The sequence below is a fragment of the Oryctolagus cuniculus genome, chromosome 6 (assembly GCF_051225735.1).
Source record: "Oryctolagus cuniculus isolate XC-2025 breed Fujian yellow rabbit chromosome 6, ASM5122573v1, whole genome shotgun sequence".
Taxonomy (NCBI): Eukaryota; Metazoa; Chordata; class Mammalia; order Lagomorpha; family Leporidae; genus Oryctolagus; species Oryctolagus cuniculus.
The window spans coordinates 150,325,569-150,343,605 of record NC_142872.1 but is presented as its reverse complement, the minus strand read 5'-3'; the positions used below and the strand labels follow the sequence as shown (position 1 = coordinate 150,343,605).

The 18,037-nt window shown below is 46.7% G+C and overlaps 1 protein-coding gene and 1 long non-coding RNA gene across 2 annotated transcripts in view; one reads left to right on the top strand and one right to left on the bottom strand.

The window, feature by feature from the left end:
• The window catches only part of TMEM65 (transmembrane protein 65), a 121,139-nt gene extending 110,016 nt beyond the window's left edge, over positions 1-11,123 (top strand). Inside the window, exon 8 of the mRNA XM_070075477.2 lies at positions 10,345-11,123. Coding sequence (XP_069931578.1) covers positions 10,345-10,401 — 57 coding nt within the window. The 3' untranslated portion in view covers positions 10,402-11,123. The remainder of the gene's footprint in view (positions 1-10,344) is intronic.
• LOC149126332 (uncharacterized) lies at positions 1,870-8,355 on the bottom strand. The gene is made up of 3 exons (XR_016236589.1): positions 6,823-8,355; positions 6,314-6,382; positions 1,870-3,697 (listed from the first exon to the last, which is right to left on the bottom strand). It is a non-coding gene; the product is annotated as an uncharacterized LOC149126332 (long non-coding RNA).
• Positions 11,124-18,037: the final 6,914 nt, after the last annotated feature.

Here is an 18,037-nt window from a genome sequence, read left to right as displayed (position 1 = left end):
AAAAAACCACTTACCTCCAAAGTTTCGTCCACTTGGCCAGCATGGACCTGGCCCTGGTGTGCTATAAACACACCCCAGGTGATTATCTGAACCAAATGACCACCTCCAGGTCTGGAATTCCACTTCCAAGGACTAACATCCCTCCTAAAGTACATTTCTTTAACTTCTCCATGAAAATAGCACAGAAGGAAGTAGTTTTTTTTTTTTTTTTTTTTTTTTTTAAATCAGGGGTCTGATGCACACTTGTGATCATTGTTTATTCCTTACAATTGTCTCTGGACTGTCATAGTTATCATGCCCACTTTCATAGTTGAAGTAATTGAGCTCTGCAAGTTTTGACATTGCTTCAGTCATATTTAGTGAGCACCTGCCTTGTGTCAGATACTGTGGCAGTGCTGGGGACACATGACTAGTGAAGGGAAGGTGGCAATAGGGTTCTAACAGGTATAGTTTCAGTTTTGCAAGATGAAAAAGTCCCGGAGATTCACTGTACAACATTATAAATATACTGACCACTACTGAGTCACACACCAAAAACTGGTTCAGGGGTGAGTTTCCTGTTTTGTGTATTTTGCCCCAATCAGACAAGAAAAGAACACTTGCTGTTGGGTAGCGAATGGACTGCTGGGTGCCACCCAGGGAAGCGGGGACACTTCCTAACCTGCTAACCAAGTTAGGTTAGCAGGTTCCTTCAGGAATCCAGTCTAGAGATGTGGTGGCTTGGATGTGGGAGTAGCAAGGAGATAGGTGGGCAGACTTAGGGTGTATTTTAGTGGTGTATCTAAGGACTTGCTTATAGTTTGGATGGATGAATTAGGTGATATTCCCAAGGTCACTCAGCTGATGAATGGCAGATCTGGGACTTGAACTCATGACTGATTCCAAAGTTCACACTCTAACTTCCACTCCAAACACCCACATCTTCCAACTTCATCCTTATGGACTAGAAATCTCAATGGATAGCGTTTTTTGCCACTTTGGTCCATTAGATGCTATTGGGCAAATGGTAATAACTTCACAATATTGACCTCTAAAAATGGCATGCAACTTATTTCTCAACCCTCAAACTGTAAAATTTTTTTCTTTTTAAAAATATATTTATTTATTTGAAAGTCAGAGTTGCAGAGAGAGAGATAGAGAGAGATATTCCATCAGCGTGTCTCATTCCCTTGATGGTCGCGATAACCAGGGCTGCTCCAGGCTGAAGCCAGGAGCAAGAAGCTTCTTCCAGGTCTCCCATGTGGATGGCAGGGGCCCAAGCACGTGGGCCATCCTCAACTGCTTTTCCCAGGCCATTAGCAGGGAGCTGGATTGGAAGCAGAGCAGCCTGGGTACCAACCAGCACCCATTACGAGATGCTGGTTTTACAGGCGGCATATTTACCAGCTGTGCCACAGTGCTGGCCCCTAAAACACTGGTTTTATTTCAGATTATTGCACGCTGAGCTGGTCTTCCTGCCAGCAGCTCGCTTACATGGCATCACTTGCCATTTCACTTCTGTGCAGCTTTCACTGTGGTGGCGACATAGCAATAATCTGCCTGTGGTTTTATGTACAGCCTGTGGATTGGGATCATAGGCCATCCTCCTGCTGCCGGCTGAAACCCACCTAATACTGCAGAAATCCCTTCCAGTACCGATGGGGACAGCAGCAGGCAATGATCTCCTCGAACCTTGGTTTTCGCCTCTGTTCCTTAATGCTTATGTTGCTAGGAAACCAGACGAACGCTTTCTGGGGTCACCTGAGGCGCAGCCTGTGTTAATGGCCTCACATTGCCATCATGCTTCAGTGAACTCCAAGGTGGAATGAAGAGGCCAAGGGTGCCAGGGTTGCACCGTGTGGCCAGTTTCTGCCTTCTTCTGCAGTTTTTCTTTCCCCGGTCCAAGGAAAGGCCCTCAGGGAATGAACCATGTTGCAAACGTGGGCTGCTGGTGGCGTCTTGGTCCTCTGTCCTCAGCCACACTGGAGGGTGTGATTGGCTTTCGCCAAGCAGGAACCTTCTGCCTTCTCTGAACATTACCTCTGCTTGGCAAAGCAGCTTGGGGTGGGGGTTCAGAGGGGGTGAGTGGGGGAAACTTCATCCCTGTACGTTCTCCTTAAGCACTTGCCTGTCCCCTTTTCTTCAGAGCTGAGTTCCTGCTGTTGGTGCTGTCGCTATGCAGCCGGTGTTCACCAGCTGTGGTCCCTGAACCAGCAGCGTCAGCATCACCAGGGAACTTGTTAGGAGTGCAGGGCCTCAGGTCCTGTTGCAGACCTACTGCCTCTGAAACCCTGGAGGCCCAGCTGTCTGTTTTACAAGCCCTTGGGTGACTATTTATTTTATATGAATTAATTTTATTAGAGAGGGAGGGAGAAAGATGTTCCATTCATTAGTTCACTTCCCAAATGCGTGCAGCCACCGGGGCTGGGCCAGGCAGGAGCAGAGAACCAGGAATTCAATCTAGGTCTCCTTGGGTGGCAGGGGCCCAAGTACTTAAGCCATCACCTGCTGCCTCCCAAGTGTGTGCATTAGCTGCTCAAGGCACCCAGCTGAACTCTGCCCATGGCGGCTTTGTACGCAGATGATAAGAGGGTCTGATCTAGAGTTGGGGGCCCTCTCCCCAGGAGCCGGGCACTCCTGCCACATCCAGTGCCCTGTGCCCCTGGAATCGAGACTGGTGCCTCTGAGGACTTAAGGTTTGGCAGGACTTTCCTATGGGACTTAGGCCATCTTTGCTGTAGTAACAATTCTGTTCTCCCCAAATCTCCTGGCGCCTGTCTCCACCCAATGTCTATCGTTGGCTTTCACCCTTCAGGGAGGTCACCTGTGGCTTCTAGGAGACATGCTGGCTGGTCATTTGCCTGGGTGGTCACTCCCTGGCTCTCCCTCTCCATTCATCTCTCAGAGGAAGAAGCCTTAAGCTGTGCATTGACTGTGATGTGGTGTGATGCATACCTCGTGTGTGTGACTAATCCCAGAAATGACAAGTAGTTTCTTTCCCCTTTTTTTCTTAAAATGACTAATTTGGACAAAGAAAGAGAGAAAAAAAATCCAAGTCTGTAATAGTCTAACAGGTCCTTGCCTACTCTTCCACGTAGGGGAGCAAAGAGGAGAGGTGGGCAGAGTTGCCGCCCATCTGTGGGGTTAGGTAGGAACATGGGCAGACTGCCTGGCACGCCTTGAATGTCCCTGGGCTCCAGCCCCAAAGCCTCATTAGGCAGGGCAGGTGCAGGACACAGAGGCTCAGCACTGTCACTACATGTGTAGCTTGGAAACTGTCTTAATTGCCCCACTCAGATGTTGACCAAGTTGAAAGCTGTGAGAGCTCCTGGGAAGAATGGGCTCAGTGGAGGATGTCTGATGGCTGTGCTCCTCTTAGTTTGACTCATGAATTAGTGACACCATCTCTCACAGTCCAGGGGCTTACAGAGAGGAGGTTTGTTTTGGCTCATGGAACTGGAGGTGCAAAGTCGAGGGACTGCTTCTGACATTGGCCTTCCTACTGGCAGAGCCCCAATGCAGTGCAGGGCATAACAAGGCCAGAGACGGGGAGCACATGTGTGTTTGTGTCTCTTCCGGTCTTTCTCTGTCTTCTTACACAGACACCAGGATTCAGCCCTGCAGGCTCCATGCTGATGACCACGTCTAATCTTTATCACTCCCTGAAGGCCGCACCTTGAAACACCAGAGTCCGAGTGAGTTTCCGTCCTCTGATTACCTAACAATGGGAACTGAATTTCAACAACAGGGGATACAACAGGGGATACAGTCAAACCACATCCAAACCAGAGCAACTCAGTTGAGTTCACCGGTTTGTTTCTAAGAGTAATCAAACTTTACCAATAATTCAAATTTACCAATGTATTTCCGACCCACTTGGTCTTTTGTCTTATGAGTATGTCCACACAACTGGCACACGAAGCTTGAAGAACTTCAAAGAAGCACAGATTTCTCTATTGCTTATTTGACAATGATTATCTAATCCAGTCCCATTTTTATCAATCAAAACCACAATTTTTATATGAATACTGAGAAACTATGTGGCTAGCACAATTTAGACGAGATCTTGCCCTTTTTCTGTTCGTGATAAAGTTGGAAGGGGGATGGTTAGGAAATTTGTATAAATATGAGCACACACAGATGTATTCACTGCTATGTGAGAAGTGAAAATCAGATGTTGTAGGATTCTTTGAGGACTGAACAGAAGCACTCGATGTGTCAGAATGGAGAAACTGACTCAGAAGATAGGTTTCAGGGAATGAAAAGTCTTTCAGTTCTACTGAGAGGATGGATGCAGTGATTCTAAGAGAAGCCATGTGCACAAAGGTGGAGAGGCCTGAAAACGCACGGCTTACCTAGGAAGCAGCTGGTATCCAATGAGGTGTAAGCAGAACTGAAGATGGGGATATGCTCTGAGAAATGTGACTTCAGACCATTATGTCACTGTGTGAACACCACAGAGTGCACCTGAACAGATTAGGATGACTAAATGTCACTAGGGGATATAATCCTGTGGGAACCCCACCGTACTTGTAGCCCATCAATGACCAAAATGTTGATGCTGTGGGTGACTATACTGTACTTATTATGGCCATCACCATTACTGTTGCTACTGCTGATGTTGTGGCTGATACTGAGACTGTTACTACTGCTGTTACTCTATTACTGCCACAGTTGCTGCTGCTGCTGTGGCTACTATTACTACTATTACTACTATTGCTGCTGTTGCTATCACTGTTACTAGTACTATCTCTATTCCTTCAATGCCCTTGCCAGAAGATCTAAATCCTATTTGTCCCTCCAGGAAATGGTGGGCAATCTCTCAATCTTTCTGCAAAAGTTTTCTGATCTGAAGCCAGTGTCTGACTCTTCAGGGCCCATCCTACTTTGTCGGGCTCCAGCTTGTCCCACAAATGACAGCAGGTAGAGTTGTAGCCACTGGCAGGCCCAACTTGAAGTCTGAACTTCATGGAATCAGCCTACAGAGGATGATCGGGATGAGTGCTTCACCTTGCTTTTGTTTTTGGGTGCAGGAGAACCAGTATTCCTAGGAACCGGGGAAAGAGGTGATGGAGATACAGGTAGAAATAGTCACTTGTGGATTACTTGGGAAATCTGAAAGTGGTTTGTTTGTTTGTTTGTTTTTTGACAGGCAGAGTGGACAGTGAGAGAGAGAGAGAGAAATGTCTTCCTTTTCCGTTGGTTCACCCCCCCCCCCCCAATGACCGCTGTGCTGATCCGAAGGCAGGAACCAGGTACTTCTCCTGGTCTCCCATGGGGTGCAGGGCCCAAGGACTTGGGCCATCCTCCACTGCACTCCCTGGCCACAGCAGAGAGCTGGCCTGGAAGAGGGGCAACTGGGACAGAATCCGGCACCCCGACCGGGACTAGAACCCAGTGTGCCGGCGCTGCAAGGTGGAGGATTAGCCTAGTGAGCCACGGTGCCGGCCCTGAAAGTGGGTTTTTAAATCAAGGGATACAGTAGGAGTGCATGGGAAATTTTTTCCAAGGGATTTATATGATCTCTTGACTAGGAAGCACTCCTGTTCGTGGCAAGCCAATTTAAAGGAGTAAATTCAGAGCAGATGTTTAGCCTAGCAGTTGTGATGCCTGTATCCCACATGAGAGTGCTGGTGGATTCGATTCCCAGCTCCAGCTGCTGGCTCCAGTTTCCTGCTAATGCAAACTCTGGGAAGAAGTGGCGATAGTTCAAAGAATTGAGTTCCTACCACTGTTGTAGAGGATTGAGTTCCAGCCATGGCTGCTGTGGGTATTTAGGGAGTTAACCACTGGGTGGGAGCTCTGTCTCTCTGTTTCTTGAATAAACAAAGGAGTAAATACAGCTGAGTGGGGCCATAGATGTCTATTGCACCTAATTACCCACTGTGTGAGGTTATGTGAGGCTCAGATGGGATGATTATGTAGAAATCAGAGCCTGGCACTTCCTGAGGACTTCAGTAAATGGTAGGTGGTGGTGTTGTTGCTGTCATTACTTGGCAACAATTTCCTGATATGTGACCTCACCTGGAGGCTTCAGAATGTGGACTCTGGAGTCAACGAGTGAGAATTCAATGCCAGCTCTGCCACTTCCAAGACCTCAGGTGAGTTACTCTTTAGCCTGGTTTCCTTATCTGTAAAATGGACCTATCTCCGAAGGCCCTTGGGAGGGTTCAGTGAGTGAGTAGAAGTGAAGCAGGTGCAATGGTGACATTGTACGTGCTCTAGTGTAGCTATTTTTACAGCTCAGTAGTTAACCCTTGGGCTCTGCAGACAAATTTCTTAGCTCCAGTTCTCAGTCTGCCAATGATTAGCTGAGTGAATATAAGCTACTTACCCTTTTGTTGTTTCAATTTCCCAGCTACAAAGTGGAAGTAACCATAGAACCCACTTCATAGGGTAGCTCCTAGGATTGACAACAAAGAATATTAGCATTTTTATTACTATCATTTTACACTGATGGATCATCTCCACTGCAGACGGCTGGAGCCAGCCTTGGGTATAATGTTGACCTTAGCTGAGTGAGGATCCCAATCTAGGGATCACACCTTCTCCCTTTGCTGGGCCTTTTCCCATCTCTGGAGGTGCTCTCTGAAGGCCAGGTCTATCTCAGTGGGAACTGAACTGCCTGCCACATGGAATCCCTGCTTTCCCTGGGCAGAAACACACTGTCCTTTTGAAGACAGAAGGCAGAATAGGGAGGGGAAGCATTGAGGGGTCCCAGATCTTTCTCGGGGTGCAAGTGTAGGCTGGCTTGGCAAATTCCCACAATGCAAAAACCCAGCCCAGAAAATAATTATGAAGGGAGTCAGGTCCACTTGGGGTGGGGCTGGTCGTACTTCTTACCTGCTTTTTAAGGGATGTCTTCATGTTGAAGGATGTCTTCATCTTCTCCAACTCTCCTCTTCCCTCTTCCTGGTCTCCTCTGGCTCTTGGTGCCTTCTTGCTACTATTTGCATGCCCTTTGGCCACTACTGGATGCCCTTGCTGACCCAGACTTCTAGCAGTGCCTCAAGGTAGATTACCTTGGCTCCCCAGACAGAATTCCTGACCTGCTCTCTCAGGTGCAGCCGCTCTACAGCCACAGCATCCACCTGAAGCAGAATTTCCAAGGCAGCTCAGATTGCAAATAGACCTTCCGTCTGCATGTGTGCTTGTCCCATACCCTAATCTGGGGTTCAGAAAATAAGCTTCTGGCATCACAGATGGTCTGATTGCAAATCATCTAGATAGGTACTGATGGCTGTGTTTCCCAGGCAACTCATGCCTTTAATAGGGGCCGCCTGGAAACAGATGACCCTTAAGCATGAGAGGATAGGAGTTTTAAGCAGCGTGCAGACTGCCAGGGAAAGTAGACTGGGTTTTCTTTCTTTTTTTAAAAAAATTGATTTATTTTATTTGAAAGGCAGAGTTACAGAGAGGCAGAGAGAGAGAGAGAGAGAGAGAGAGAAAGAGAGAGAGAGAGAGTTCTTCCATCCGCTGGTTTACTTCCCAAATGGCAGGAATGGCTGGAGCTGAACCGATCTGAAGCCAGTATCCAGGAGCCTCTTCCAGGTCTCTCATGTGGGTGCAGGAGCCCAAGCACTTGGGCCATCTTCTACTGATTACCCAGGCCATAGCAGAGAGCTGGATTGGAAGTGGAGCAGCTGGGACTCAAACCAGCGCCCATATAGGTTGCCGGAACTTCAGGCAGTGGATTTACCCAATACGGCGCAGTGCTGGCCCTTAGACTGGCTTTTGATGCTCTTAACACACACAGATTTTGGTTGCCGTAGATTTCAAAAACAGGCTACCTTTTTCTTTTTTAAAAGATTGATTTATTTATTTGAGAGGTAGAGTTACAGAGACGGGGAGAGACAGAGAGAAAGGTCTTCCATCCACGGCTCACTCCCTAAATGGCTGCAACGCCCAGAGCTGGGCCAATCCAAAGTCAGGAGCCAGGAGCTTCTTCTGGTTCTCCCACGTGGGCGCAGGGGCTTAAGCACCTGGGTCATCTTCCACTGCTTTCCCAGGCCTTAGCAGAGAGCTGGATCAGAAGAGGAGCAGCTGGGACATGAACCAATGCCCTCATGAGATGCTGGCACCATGGGCAGAGGCTTAGCTTATTGCACCACAGCGCCACCCCAGGCTACGTTCTTCTCAATCAGCACCACTGTTTATGTTGGTGCACACACCTTTTTCATATTCTTTTCATTTGTTCTCTCTGCTATAGTTATATATGCATTTATCTTTTGATTTTCGCAACTAATGCAAACTCTTTGAAGCATTGTTCATTTTGTGTATCCATCAACTTTTATGGATTCACAAAATCTTGACTCTGAGGAATCATAAAGAGAATGCGTTACAATGATACATTAGACATGATGGCCCATGGTTGAATGATTTGGATAGATGCATAGATGGATGGAAATGTAAGTAGATGAATGACTGGATGAGTGAGTGGGTGAGTAGGTGGATGGATGAGTGCATGGGTATATGAATGATTAGAAGATGAATGGTTGGGTGAATGAGTAGATGGATTAATGATATGGAAGATAAAGGAATGAGTGTGTGGATGGATGAATAGGTGGATAGAGAATGGATGAAGTGGTGTGTTAGGAGATGAGGAGAGGGGCTGGCACTGTGGCATAGTGGGTTAAGCCACTGTGCTGTGCTGGAATCCCATACGGGTGCTGGTCCAAGTCCTGGCTGTTCCACTTCTGATCCAGCTTCCTGCTGGATGTGCTTGGGAAAGCAGCTGAGGAGGCCCAAGCGATGAGGCCCCTGACACCCACGTGGGAGACCTGGATGAAATTCCTGGCTCTTGGCTTAAGCCTGGTCCAGCCCTGGCCGTTGCAGCCACTTGGGGAGCAAACCAGTGGATGGAAGATCTCTTCTCTCTCTCTCTTTGTCCCCCCCCCCTTTCCCTTCCTCCCTCCCTTCATCTCTGGCTGTTACTCTGACCTTCAAATAAATAAAATTTTTAAAAGAATATGAATACATGGGTGTGTGGATAAATTAATGGAAAGACAGATAATGGGTAGATGGGTAGGTGGAATAATGTCCCCCATTAAAGGAAGAGAATGACATTTGTGGTGAGCTTTTGGGTTATCTGCTTCATTTGCATTAGCCATACTACTGCCTCAGCAACTTGTGGTAGTGGAAGGCCAGGAGGGATTGAGTGATAACAGCATGGACTCTGGAATTAGATTGCCTGAGCTGAGTGCCGACTCTAACCCCTCAGAGACTCGGTTTCATTATGTATAAGGGGTAACGCTTTTTCACTGGAAACTGGGAAACTTCCAGCTCTGCACAGATTTTTGGTTTTTCATATGTAGACTTAAAGTCAGTGACCTTGTTCCAGGGGTAGATTTTGGTTTTGGTCAGTATCTGAATGTTTAAGATGTTGAACCCTATCCCAAGGACAAAGACAAACACTGAGTTGATTCATTTCTTTCCGTGTCAGGAGACAAAGGGTCACAGAATGTATGCATTTTGCCAACATAATTTCATTTTTAAGGCAATAAAGTGTTTGGAGGATGTTTTGGACCATACAGTTGAATGAGAAAGCGAATTAGGGAGGGATTGGCTGAGCAGGAAAAGCACTTCCATTGTTTGTAAGGGGAAAGGAAGAGCACTGTGGACTTTGCCACAGCATTTCTGTTTCCACTCCTCTCACCCATCATGGAGTTGAGCCTCACCTTGAGGATGCTTGCTTCTCCTGGTTCTGGTCACTATCTCCATTAGCACACACACTGGGCTTTAGTACAAGCCAGGTGCTGTGCTCAGTGCTTTGCACACCTTCCACCACCTGACCTACATATTTTACATCAATTGTATTTTACATCAATACAGGTTTCCTTTCCTCAGCCATTAGAATGACATGGATTTATAAAACTCTGTTTTGTTCTCAGCTGTATTCCTGGTAGCTGGATCAGTGCTGGCACATCATGGGCCTTCACAAATATTTGTTGAATAAATGTAGGAGTTATCTATTTCCCACAAGGACCCTATGAGGTGGTTACTATCCTCTCTGCTTCACAGATAAGGAAACTAAGATTCAGATTCTAGATACATTTGAAGGTTCCTAGTTTTGGGGAGCACCATTTGAAGTTCATAGGAAGGGGAATGATTCTGAAATTAATATCACCAGGAAAATAAAATTCATTTAGCTCCATTTTGCATGTGGAAGGAGGCTATATGACAGCTCCATCACGGGCATATTTCTCTAGATTGTGTGTCAGTCCTTCACTTACCATCTGCATTTGTGTGGAGGGAGGAGTTACAGCCATGGGTCCTGCAGCAGAAGCCCTTGACATGAGCCAGGTCTTTATGTCATTGTTATCTCACTTGCTCCTCATTACACCTGCTTATCCTCCCATCTCACAGGTGAACACACCAAGGCTGAGACTGAGAACAGAGTGGGCATCGCCCAAGGCCACTTGACCAAGATGAAGTTGCCCATCTTTTCTCCTCCCCACTCCATCTATGGGTCTACGACTGTGTTCAGCTCTTTGACAGAAGAGTCATTGTCACTGCTCTATCTCCAGTGCTAGCAGGCTATCAGATATGTAGTAGGTGCCTAATAAATGCCAGTTGAGTTTATGGAATTTCCCCAAAGTAAATTCAGGAATGCAGCCTGTCTCTGGAGCAATCTCAGCTCCTTGTTGTTCAGACCTCATTGTGCAACCTGAGCAGACCAGGATTGAAATGAGAAGCAGTGTTGGTTCTGTTTGTTGACAACAACGTGCAGATGGTGCCTAATCTGGCAATGATTTATTTTGGTTTTATGCAGCATTTTCATTTCTCTGTGGCCCTTTGATTGATTCGGTGGCTGTGGGTAACATGTGGGTGAGGTCATGCTTCACTGGTGAGTCCCACAAGGACCCATTAAATCATTTAAGCTGGGGGTAGGGCACGAGCAAAGCTGGAAAGGGAGTAGGAGGACCTGTCTGATTTTGTGTCAGACAACACCTGGGCTGCAGTGGGAGGGCCTGTGTTGTCGGGGCAGGAGAGACAAGTCTGGATCCTGTGTGGATTCTGCCTCCAAGGCTAGCAGCGTGCAGCAGAGATGGGGAGTCTGCACAGAAGACTAAAGAGGCAAGGTGTTCTGTGTTCTAGGAGTAATACCAAGAAAGTACTCTGACCATTTTTACAGGCATAGAAGACACCTGTTGGGGAGAGGGGAGGTAAAAGGATGGGGGGCACTGGGGATCAGGGAAGGTTTTGGGGAAGAGACGGTATGTGAGCTGGGTCTTAAAGGTTGATGGGGTTGGCAGTGTAGAGGAGGCCAGAAAGCATCCCAGGAAGCACATGTTTCCCAAGCCATGGCAGAGTTTGGAAAGTGTAGAGAGTGTACGTTATAGAGGAGGTAGCAGAAGGTGCACAGAAAGGAAAAACTGAGATGTGGAGTCTTTGGAATAGATCCTGGAAGCCCAGATGACAGGCTTCGAGGGATTCAGGTGCAGTGGCAGAGAGTCCTGGCTTCGGAGTCGACCTTCTGGATCTGAGTTCTGCTTGTTAGCTCAGTGACTTCAGGCAGCTGCTCTACTGGGCATCACAGCACCTCCAGCTTGTCCTCTTTCTGACCCTGTCACAGAGCTACAACTAAGATTCCAACAGCCCGTGTGAAGCACTTTGCACAGACAGGTGGTATGCGGTCAGTAACTGGGATCAGCCAGATTGTTGTCTTTGTTATTATTAGTGAAATCCCTGAAAGGTTATTTGGAAACATGTAGGAAAAGAAGAGAAATGGGAGACAGAATGTACTTTGGAAATATCTGGGATCTTTTGACCTCTCTTGTGAGCATCTTTTATTAGTGATTGTCGCTCCCCCTCTTCATGGAGGAACGCAGGACCCTGCGTTGTTCTTTCGTCTGCTCGGCCCTCCCCGGGTTTGCTGCTGGTCCTTCCCGGGTTGGCTACCGTCCCTTCCACCTCCATGGAAGGGCGGTTCCCCCTGCCACATTCCCCACTTCCGCGGGGGAGCGGCACACCGCCGGCCGGCTCTCTCGGGGGCTGCACAGGTGTTCCTCTTAGATGTTCCCCTTAGATGTTCCTGGTGCATGTTGTCTCTCTCCTCCTTTATAGTCCTCTTCTGCCAATCCCAACTCGGCTGCCCACACGCCGAGTACGCTGCTCTCCTCCAATCAGGAGCAGGATCAGCTCCTGGAGGTCATCACTCAAGTTGGCAAGAGGCAGCTGCGTAGAAGCTGTTTTCTCCTCTCCCAGCGCCATATTGTGGGAGAGCAGATGCATAGAATAAGTCTTAATTCCAGTAACTTAGTCTAGCCCGGGTTGCTCCCCACAGTGATGAGTTAATGATGTGAACAGATACTTATTTTTGGTGCTAATAGGGTTTGACATCATTTATCCTGAATCCTGGTAATCCATTGTTTGGAGAATAGTATTGAATTTGATTATTTAAAACAATTAAATGATTTAGGTAGAAATAATATCTCAGTTCCAAGTTCACTAAAAGATTTATTGAGCACTGCCTATGTGACAAATACTAAATTAAGCAGTGACAGTACAAAGACCAGTGGTTCATGATCCCTGCTCCCAAGTACCTCAAGTAATGAAGTAATGGGGAACACTGACAAGCAAATAAATGCAAACATGGTAAGTTTGGCTAAAAGAAGTTCATGTAAGTTTCTAAATGAAGGAATTTTTGAAATAGCCTGAGATAAAATACCTACTGTGATCTGGTGACTACACACACACACACACACACACACCAATAAACATGCTAGCCAAGCTTAATGAAAAGCCGTAATGAAGTGAGAGCACCTGACAGACCAGGCAGGCATCTGGGTAAAGAACTGAGAGCCCAGTCTGCATTCAGACTGGAGTAAGGATATTGCTGTGGGTCCTCCATTTCTCCCCCACAACACCCTTTTGGGGATATTGTGAGACAAGTGCTTTACATGTGACATTCCTCCAAGAACTTTATAATAGGAAGGGCAGATATGAGCCCCCTAAGCTGCTCACAGGGAGAGGGCTGGGACCTACCCAAACAGTTTATTGAACAAGGGCAAGACTTTTGATAGTAAAAGCTGGTTTTTCCAAGGCTTGCTTCCTTGCTCCATCAAAAAGAAGTTCCCATTTCTCTCTGTGGCTCCTCATTCATATATAGGCTCAGATCTATCTAGCTACCCTAACATTCACCTCTTCAAGAGAAGTAACTCATAATCTTATGGAGGTAACACAGATGAAGGTCCATCTTCTGCATTTTCTTTGGAAATGACATGTGGGCATAGAGCTATTTATATATATTCTTCTCTTGCTGTCTGTCCTGAGGGTTTGGGGATGGCCTGGGAAAAAATCGTCTTGTGCAGTCCAGAGGGCTGGTCACATCATTCAACAGGACAGGCTCGAGGCCCTGCCTCACAACCATCTGGAGCTGGACAGCATTTGTTCTATTAGAGACAAAATGAGTGAGAGCATCAAAGACACATGGTATAAAGAGAAGCAGTAAAAATGTGGAACTGATAGGGCCAAGGAGAGATGATAGCCATGATTTCCATGATCCAATGTTGGTCCAGAAATTTCAGCCCTCTTTGGCCTTGTCCTGGAGCTGTCTGTTCTCATTCAACAAATGCAAATATGGTTTTGTACTTATTTAGTTTTTGAATCAATCAAACATTCTTGGAGCATGGCACAGATGCCTCCTTGGGCAGTCGTTAGCGTGTCTAATTGCTGGCCTGTTTCAAAGGACTGGGTTTAGCAACCCCAGCACAGGGACCCTGGGCAGTCTTAGACTGGGTGAAGGCTATGTTTTTTTTTTTTTTCCCCAAAATAGGGACCCCTGTTCTGGCTTGCTCTTGAAAGCCTGATACAGAAGCTTTGCTACTTCCTTTTGCCTAGGGACCCATACATGTTAGTCTAAGAAATGCCTTAAGCTATCTTAAGATTGTAGGAGTAAGAATCTGCTACATAACCTGTATGCTTTCTGGGGCCAGTCTCTGTTCCCCAAGGGTGAGGAGGAGCCCTAAATAGTTTATTTCCTGGTGGACTTCCTATGTTTTCTCCTTGGATACCCAGTAATCATATTTTGCTGGAGAGTCAAGGGTGCTAGTCAAATGCCCATAATTGGAGTCTGAGGTGTTAGCTCTCTACTCACTTCAAGAGATTGATCCTTTATGTCCTCCATGACAGCCTGCGTGAATAGGTGCAGCACAATCTATAAATCCTTGTGGCAGCACTGTCCATGTTTGCTGTTGCTTTTCACCCAATTTTCTAACCCATTTAGAGGCAAATAGGAGGGGCTGGTGCTGTGGCATGGTAGGTTAAGCCTCTACAACACCGGCATTCCATGTGGGCACCAGTTTCGGTCTTGGCTGCTTCACTTCTGATCCAGCTCCCTGCTGACGGCCTGGGAAAGCAATGGAAGATGGCCCAAGTCCTTGGGCCCCTGTACCCGTGGGAGACCCAGAAGAAGCTCCTGGCCCAGCTCTGGCCATTGCAGCCATTTGGGAAGTGAACCATAGTATGGAAAACTTCTCTCTCTATCTCTGCCTTTCTCTGTCTATAGCTCTGCCTTTCAAATAAATAAATAAATCTTTGAAAACAGGCAAATAGGATAAGTCTGGACCTCTCAAGTACCTGGCCAGGCCTTAAAGGTCTATATATTCTTTAAAAGTAATGACTACCTTTTTCATGGTAAAATCAAAACTATGACAGTATGGCATTGAGAGCAATAAGACTATAAAATATACAGCACAGCAGTCAGAGTTTTGTTGTTAGGTGTTGAAAAGCTACAGTACAATTCTAGGAATTCTGGAGATACCTGTGATTCTATGGGATGGATAGATTGGCAAGTAAGGTACCTCTGTGCACTTGGACACACTAATTCACTAAGGTAGGGAAGGAGCAGACATATGGTGTTGTCTTGTTTACTTCCTCTGTGCCTGGTACAGTATGTGCACAGAATTATACAACACCACCTCATTTGACATTCAACAGGAATCGTGAGGAGTGAAAATTGCCACCCACATTTTATAAACAAGGTCACAGGACCAGAGGAACTAAGCCACATTCCTGAGATCAGAGGTGGTCAGTGGCAGTGCCCAGGCTCAGGAGCAGCGATGTCAGACTCCAAAGCCCTTTCTGCAATTGCGTTCCAGGTGCTCTGATATTGCAGTGGATACGTTGACAAAGAACAGCTTTTAATCAGCCTGATGCAGATGCATTGCACCCTCATAAAGAAGCATTCCTGTTGGAGTGAGTCACTGATCACCCCACTTCATGGGAAGGGAAACTGGAGGTGGTGTTTGCTTCTCTGCTTCTGGGGTGGGAGTGTGATGACTCTTCCAGGGAGTCAGTCTCCATTACCTCCCTCCCCTGCCAGACCCCTTCCCTAAACCTGTTTATTTTTAGCCTCCCTCTAAGCAGCACCGAGACAGCAGGGCTTTAGCTCCTTGGAAGAGCTGCTCCTCACCCTAGACCAGCCTGCATCCTCCATGCCACTTGGAGGGGTGTCTGACCCAGCACAGTGCAAACACTGGCTTGCCCAGTGCTGAGCAATCCAACAGTCCTTACCTAACAGCCACAGAGTAAGGATTGACTATGACTGGACATGCCAGTAAGAATGATGAAAGCATCCACATCACATATTTATGTTGTGTTTTATGATCCTCACAGCAGTTCTACAAGATAAATGCCCCTATTATTTCTGCTTTACTGACAATAGAACTGAAGCACATAGAGACTACAGGTTTATCCAAGGTCACAAAGAAAAAGAGGCAAATCTAGGATGGGAATGTGGGCAGTCTGGCTCCAATATTCTACACACAAACCTCTGAACAACGGTACCATCCACGGTATTACGTGGCCACCGTCCACGGTATTATGTGGCCTTGTGTGGACACTTGTAGCACCACCTGTCTGTGACCTTGTTGCTCTCTGACATTCTCTATGGAGCTAGAATGTGTCTACAGGAGCGGAAATGATTTTGGATACTTCTGAGAAGGGACAGGCACAGGGACCAAGAGCAGCTTTGCATCCGGAGTGGGGGTGAGGTAAGATGGGGTAGGGGACTTGGAGAAGCTCTTTCCTTTTGGGTAGAGAAGCCAAGATGATGTGAGCCCACAGTAGTCAGAATCCCAGTTGTCAAAATGGTCAGGTGGACATAAAGGCATCTCTTCTCCAAATTCAAAGGAAAACATATTTTGATCAATGAAGCAGAGGAAATTAGATTCCCTGTGGACCCAGTGCTGATCACCTGGACTCTGTGCTGTGTTTACCTTTATGGTAATTACTTGCGTGGATATCAAGGAAAAGCACAAACGAAATTTCTTTTCTCTACATGTGAGCTGGGATCCTTGAATTTAAATTCACTTGTCTTCCTGAGTCATGAACTAAAGGCTACACACCTGGCACATTTGCTGGTGTGTATAAATAGTCTGGCGAGGTTGGGCAGTGGTGGGGAGGGAGGATTCCGCTAAATTAGTGTCTACCAACCCTTCCTCTAAGGGCACTATCAGCTCTACGCCAGCCTGCTGCTTAGATATTCATACTAATCATATCATTTATGAGCTGAATGTTTCGAACTGTGCTGTGAAGATACACACAATTATAAGTCTTATCAACCACCTCTCCAAAAGCTTACCATCTGGTGAAGATAAACACATAGGACAGTTACTAAATTCTAAACCCATGACCTTCTGCTGCTCATCACAGATCCGTTCCTTATCTTAGACTTCCTTTCATAACCCCCTTCCCCCTTTTTGATAATGCTGAGCCCATAGGAATTTTCTCTCTTAGCCTGCATAAAATTGCACGTTCTAGTTTTCTTCTTCTTTCTCTTTCCTGCTATTTCTCATTTCTCTGTTTCTGCCCTCCACCCCCAACAAGATTTCCAAGTGCCAGCCTTTGTCCATCATTTAGTTTTATTGATTCAGTTTTCTAGTTTTGGTGGAAGAACTTGTACTACATTATCATGCTTATTAGAATATCTATGAAACCAGTTATTGAAAAAAATGGACATTTGAAAGCCTTGGGAAGCAGCCACCCCGGCAGGAACTTGGAGTTCTGTGATCCTTGAGAAGAGGATGGTAAGTCAGATGAGCCTCACATGCATCCCTGATTGCTGCCTGGGGTGTTCTTCTTTCTCAGCAGGGGAATAGTGCCCAAGCAGAAGACATCTCCTCACCATGCTGAGCAGACAGAGGTCTCCTGCTGGAGTCGAGAGAAACACAGATAAGTGAGCTGCTGAATATGAGAACGACGTTCCTTAGGTCATCTGTTATACGTAGGTTACACTTGCTTAGAGATTCCAAGACACCCAGAAGGACATGCAGCTGGGGGATTAAAAGGTGGAGCAGACTTCAGCAGTGAACAGTACTGGGGAGAACAGAGGTTGGAATTCAAGTCTCACCAAAACAGGTGATCTTTGGCAAACCTCTCAAATTTCAGTTAAAACTCAAGAAGCTTGCACAAAAGGAGTAATGGCTACACTGGGGAGGGATTCTAGGGTAATAACTATGTGCTAGGAATAATGGGAAAATAGAAATAAACCAGAAGTAACCAAGCCCAAAATCAAAACTGGACAGACTGGATGTTATCTAACAGTCCCCTGTCTGCTTGCAGGAAAGAAAACCTTGGCCCACCCTGGAGAGAGACAACATTGTACAGAGCCTTCACAAATTTTGATCCACGATGTCAGGCACCCAATCAAAACTTATGTCCCGGTTGCCCCTCTTCCAGGCCAGCTCTCTGCTGTGGCCAGGGAGTGCAGTGGAGGGTGGCCCAAGTGCTTGGGCCCTGCACCCCATGGGAGACCAGGAGAAGCACCTGGCTCCTGCCATCGGATCAGCGCAGTGCGCCGGCCGCAGCGCGCTGGCCGCGGCGGCCATTGGAGGGTGAACCAACGGCAAAGGAAGACCTTTCTCTCTGTCTCTCTCTCTCATTGTCCACTCTGCCTGTCAAAAACAAACAAACAAACAAACAAAAAACTTAGAAAGCATGCTTAAAAAAAAAAAGAACCAAATGTGCAAATCCAAGAGGAAAAACAGAGAAAATAAATAGACATATAGGAGACTGAGGTAATGGTGGTCAGGCAAAGCTGAAAAGTATCTATACT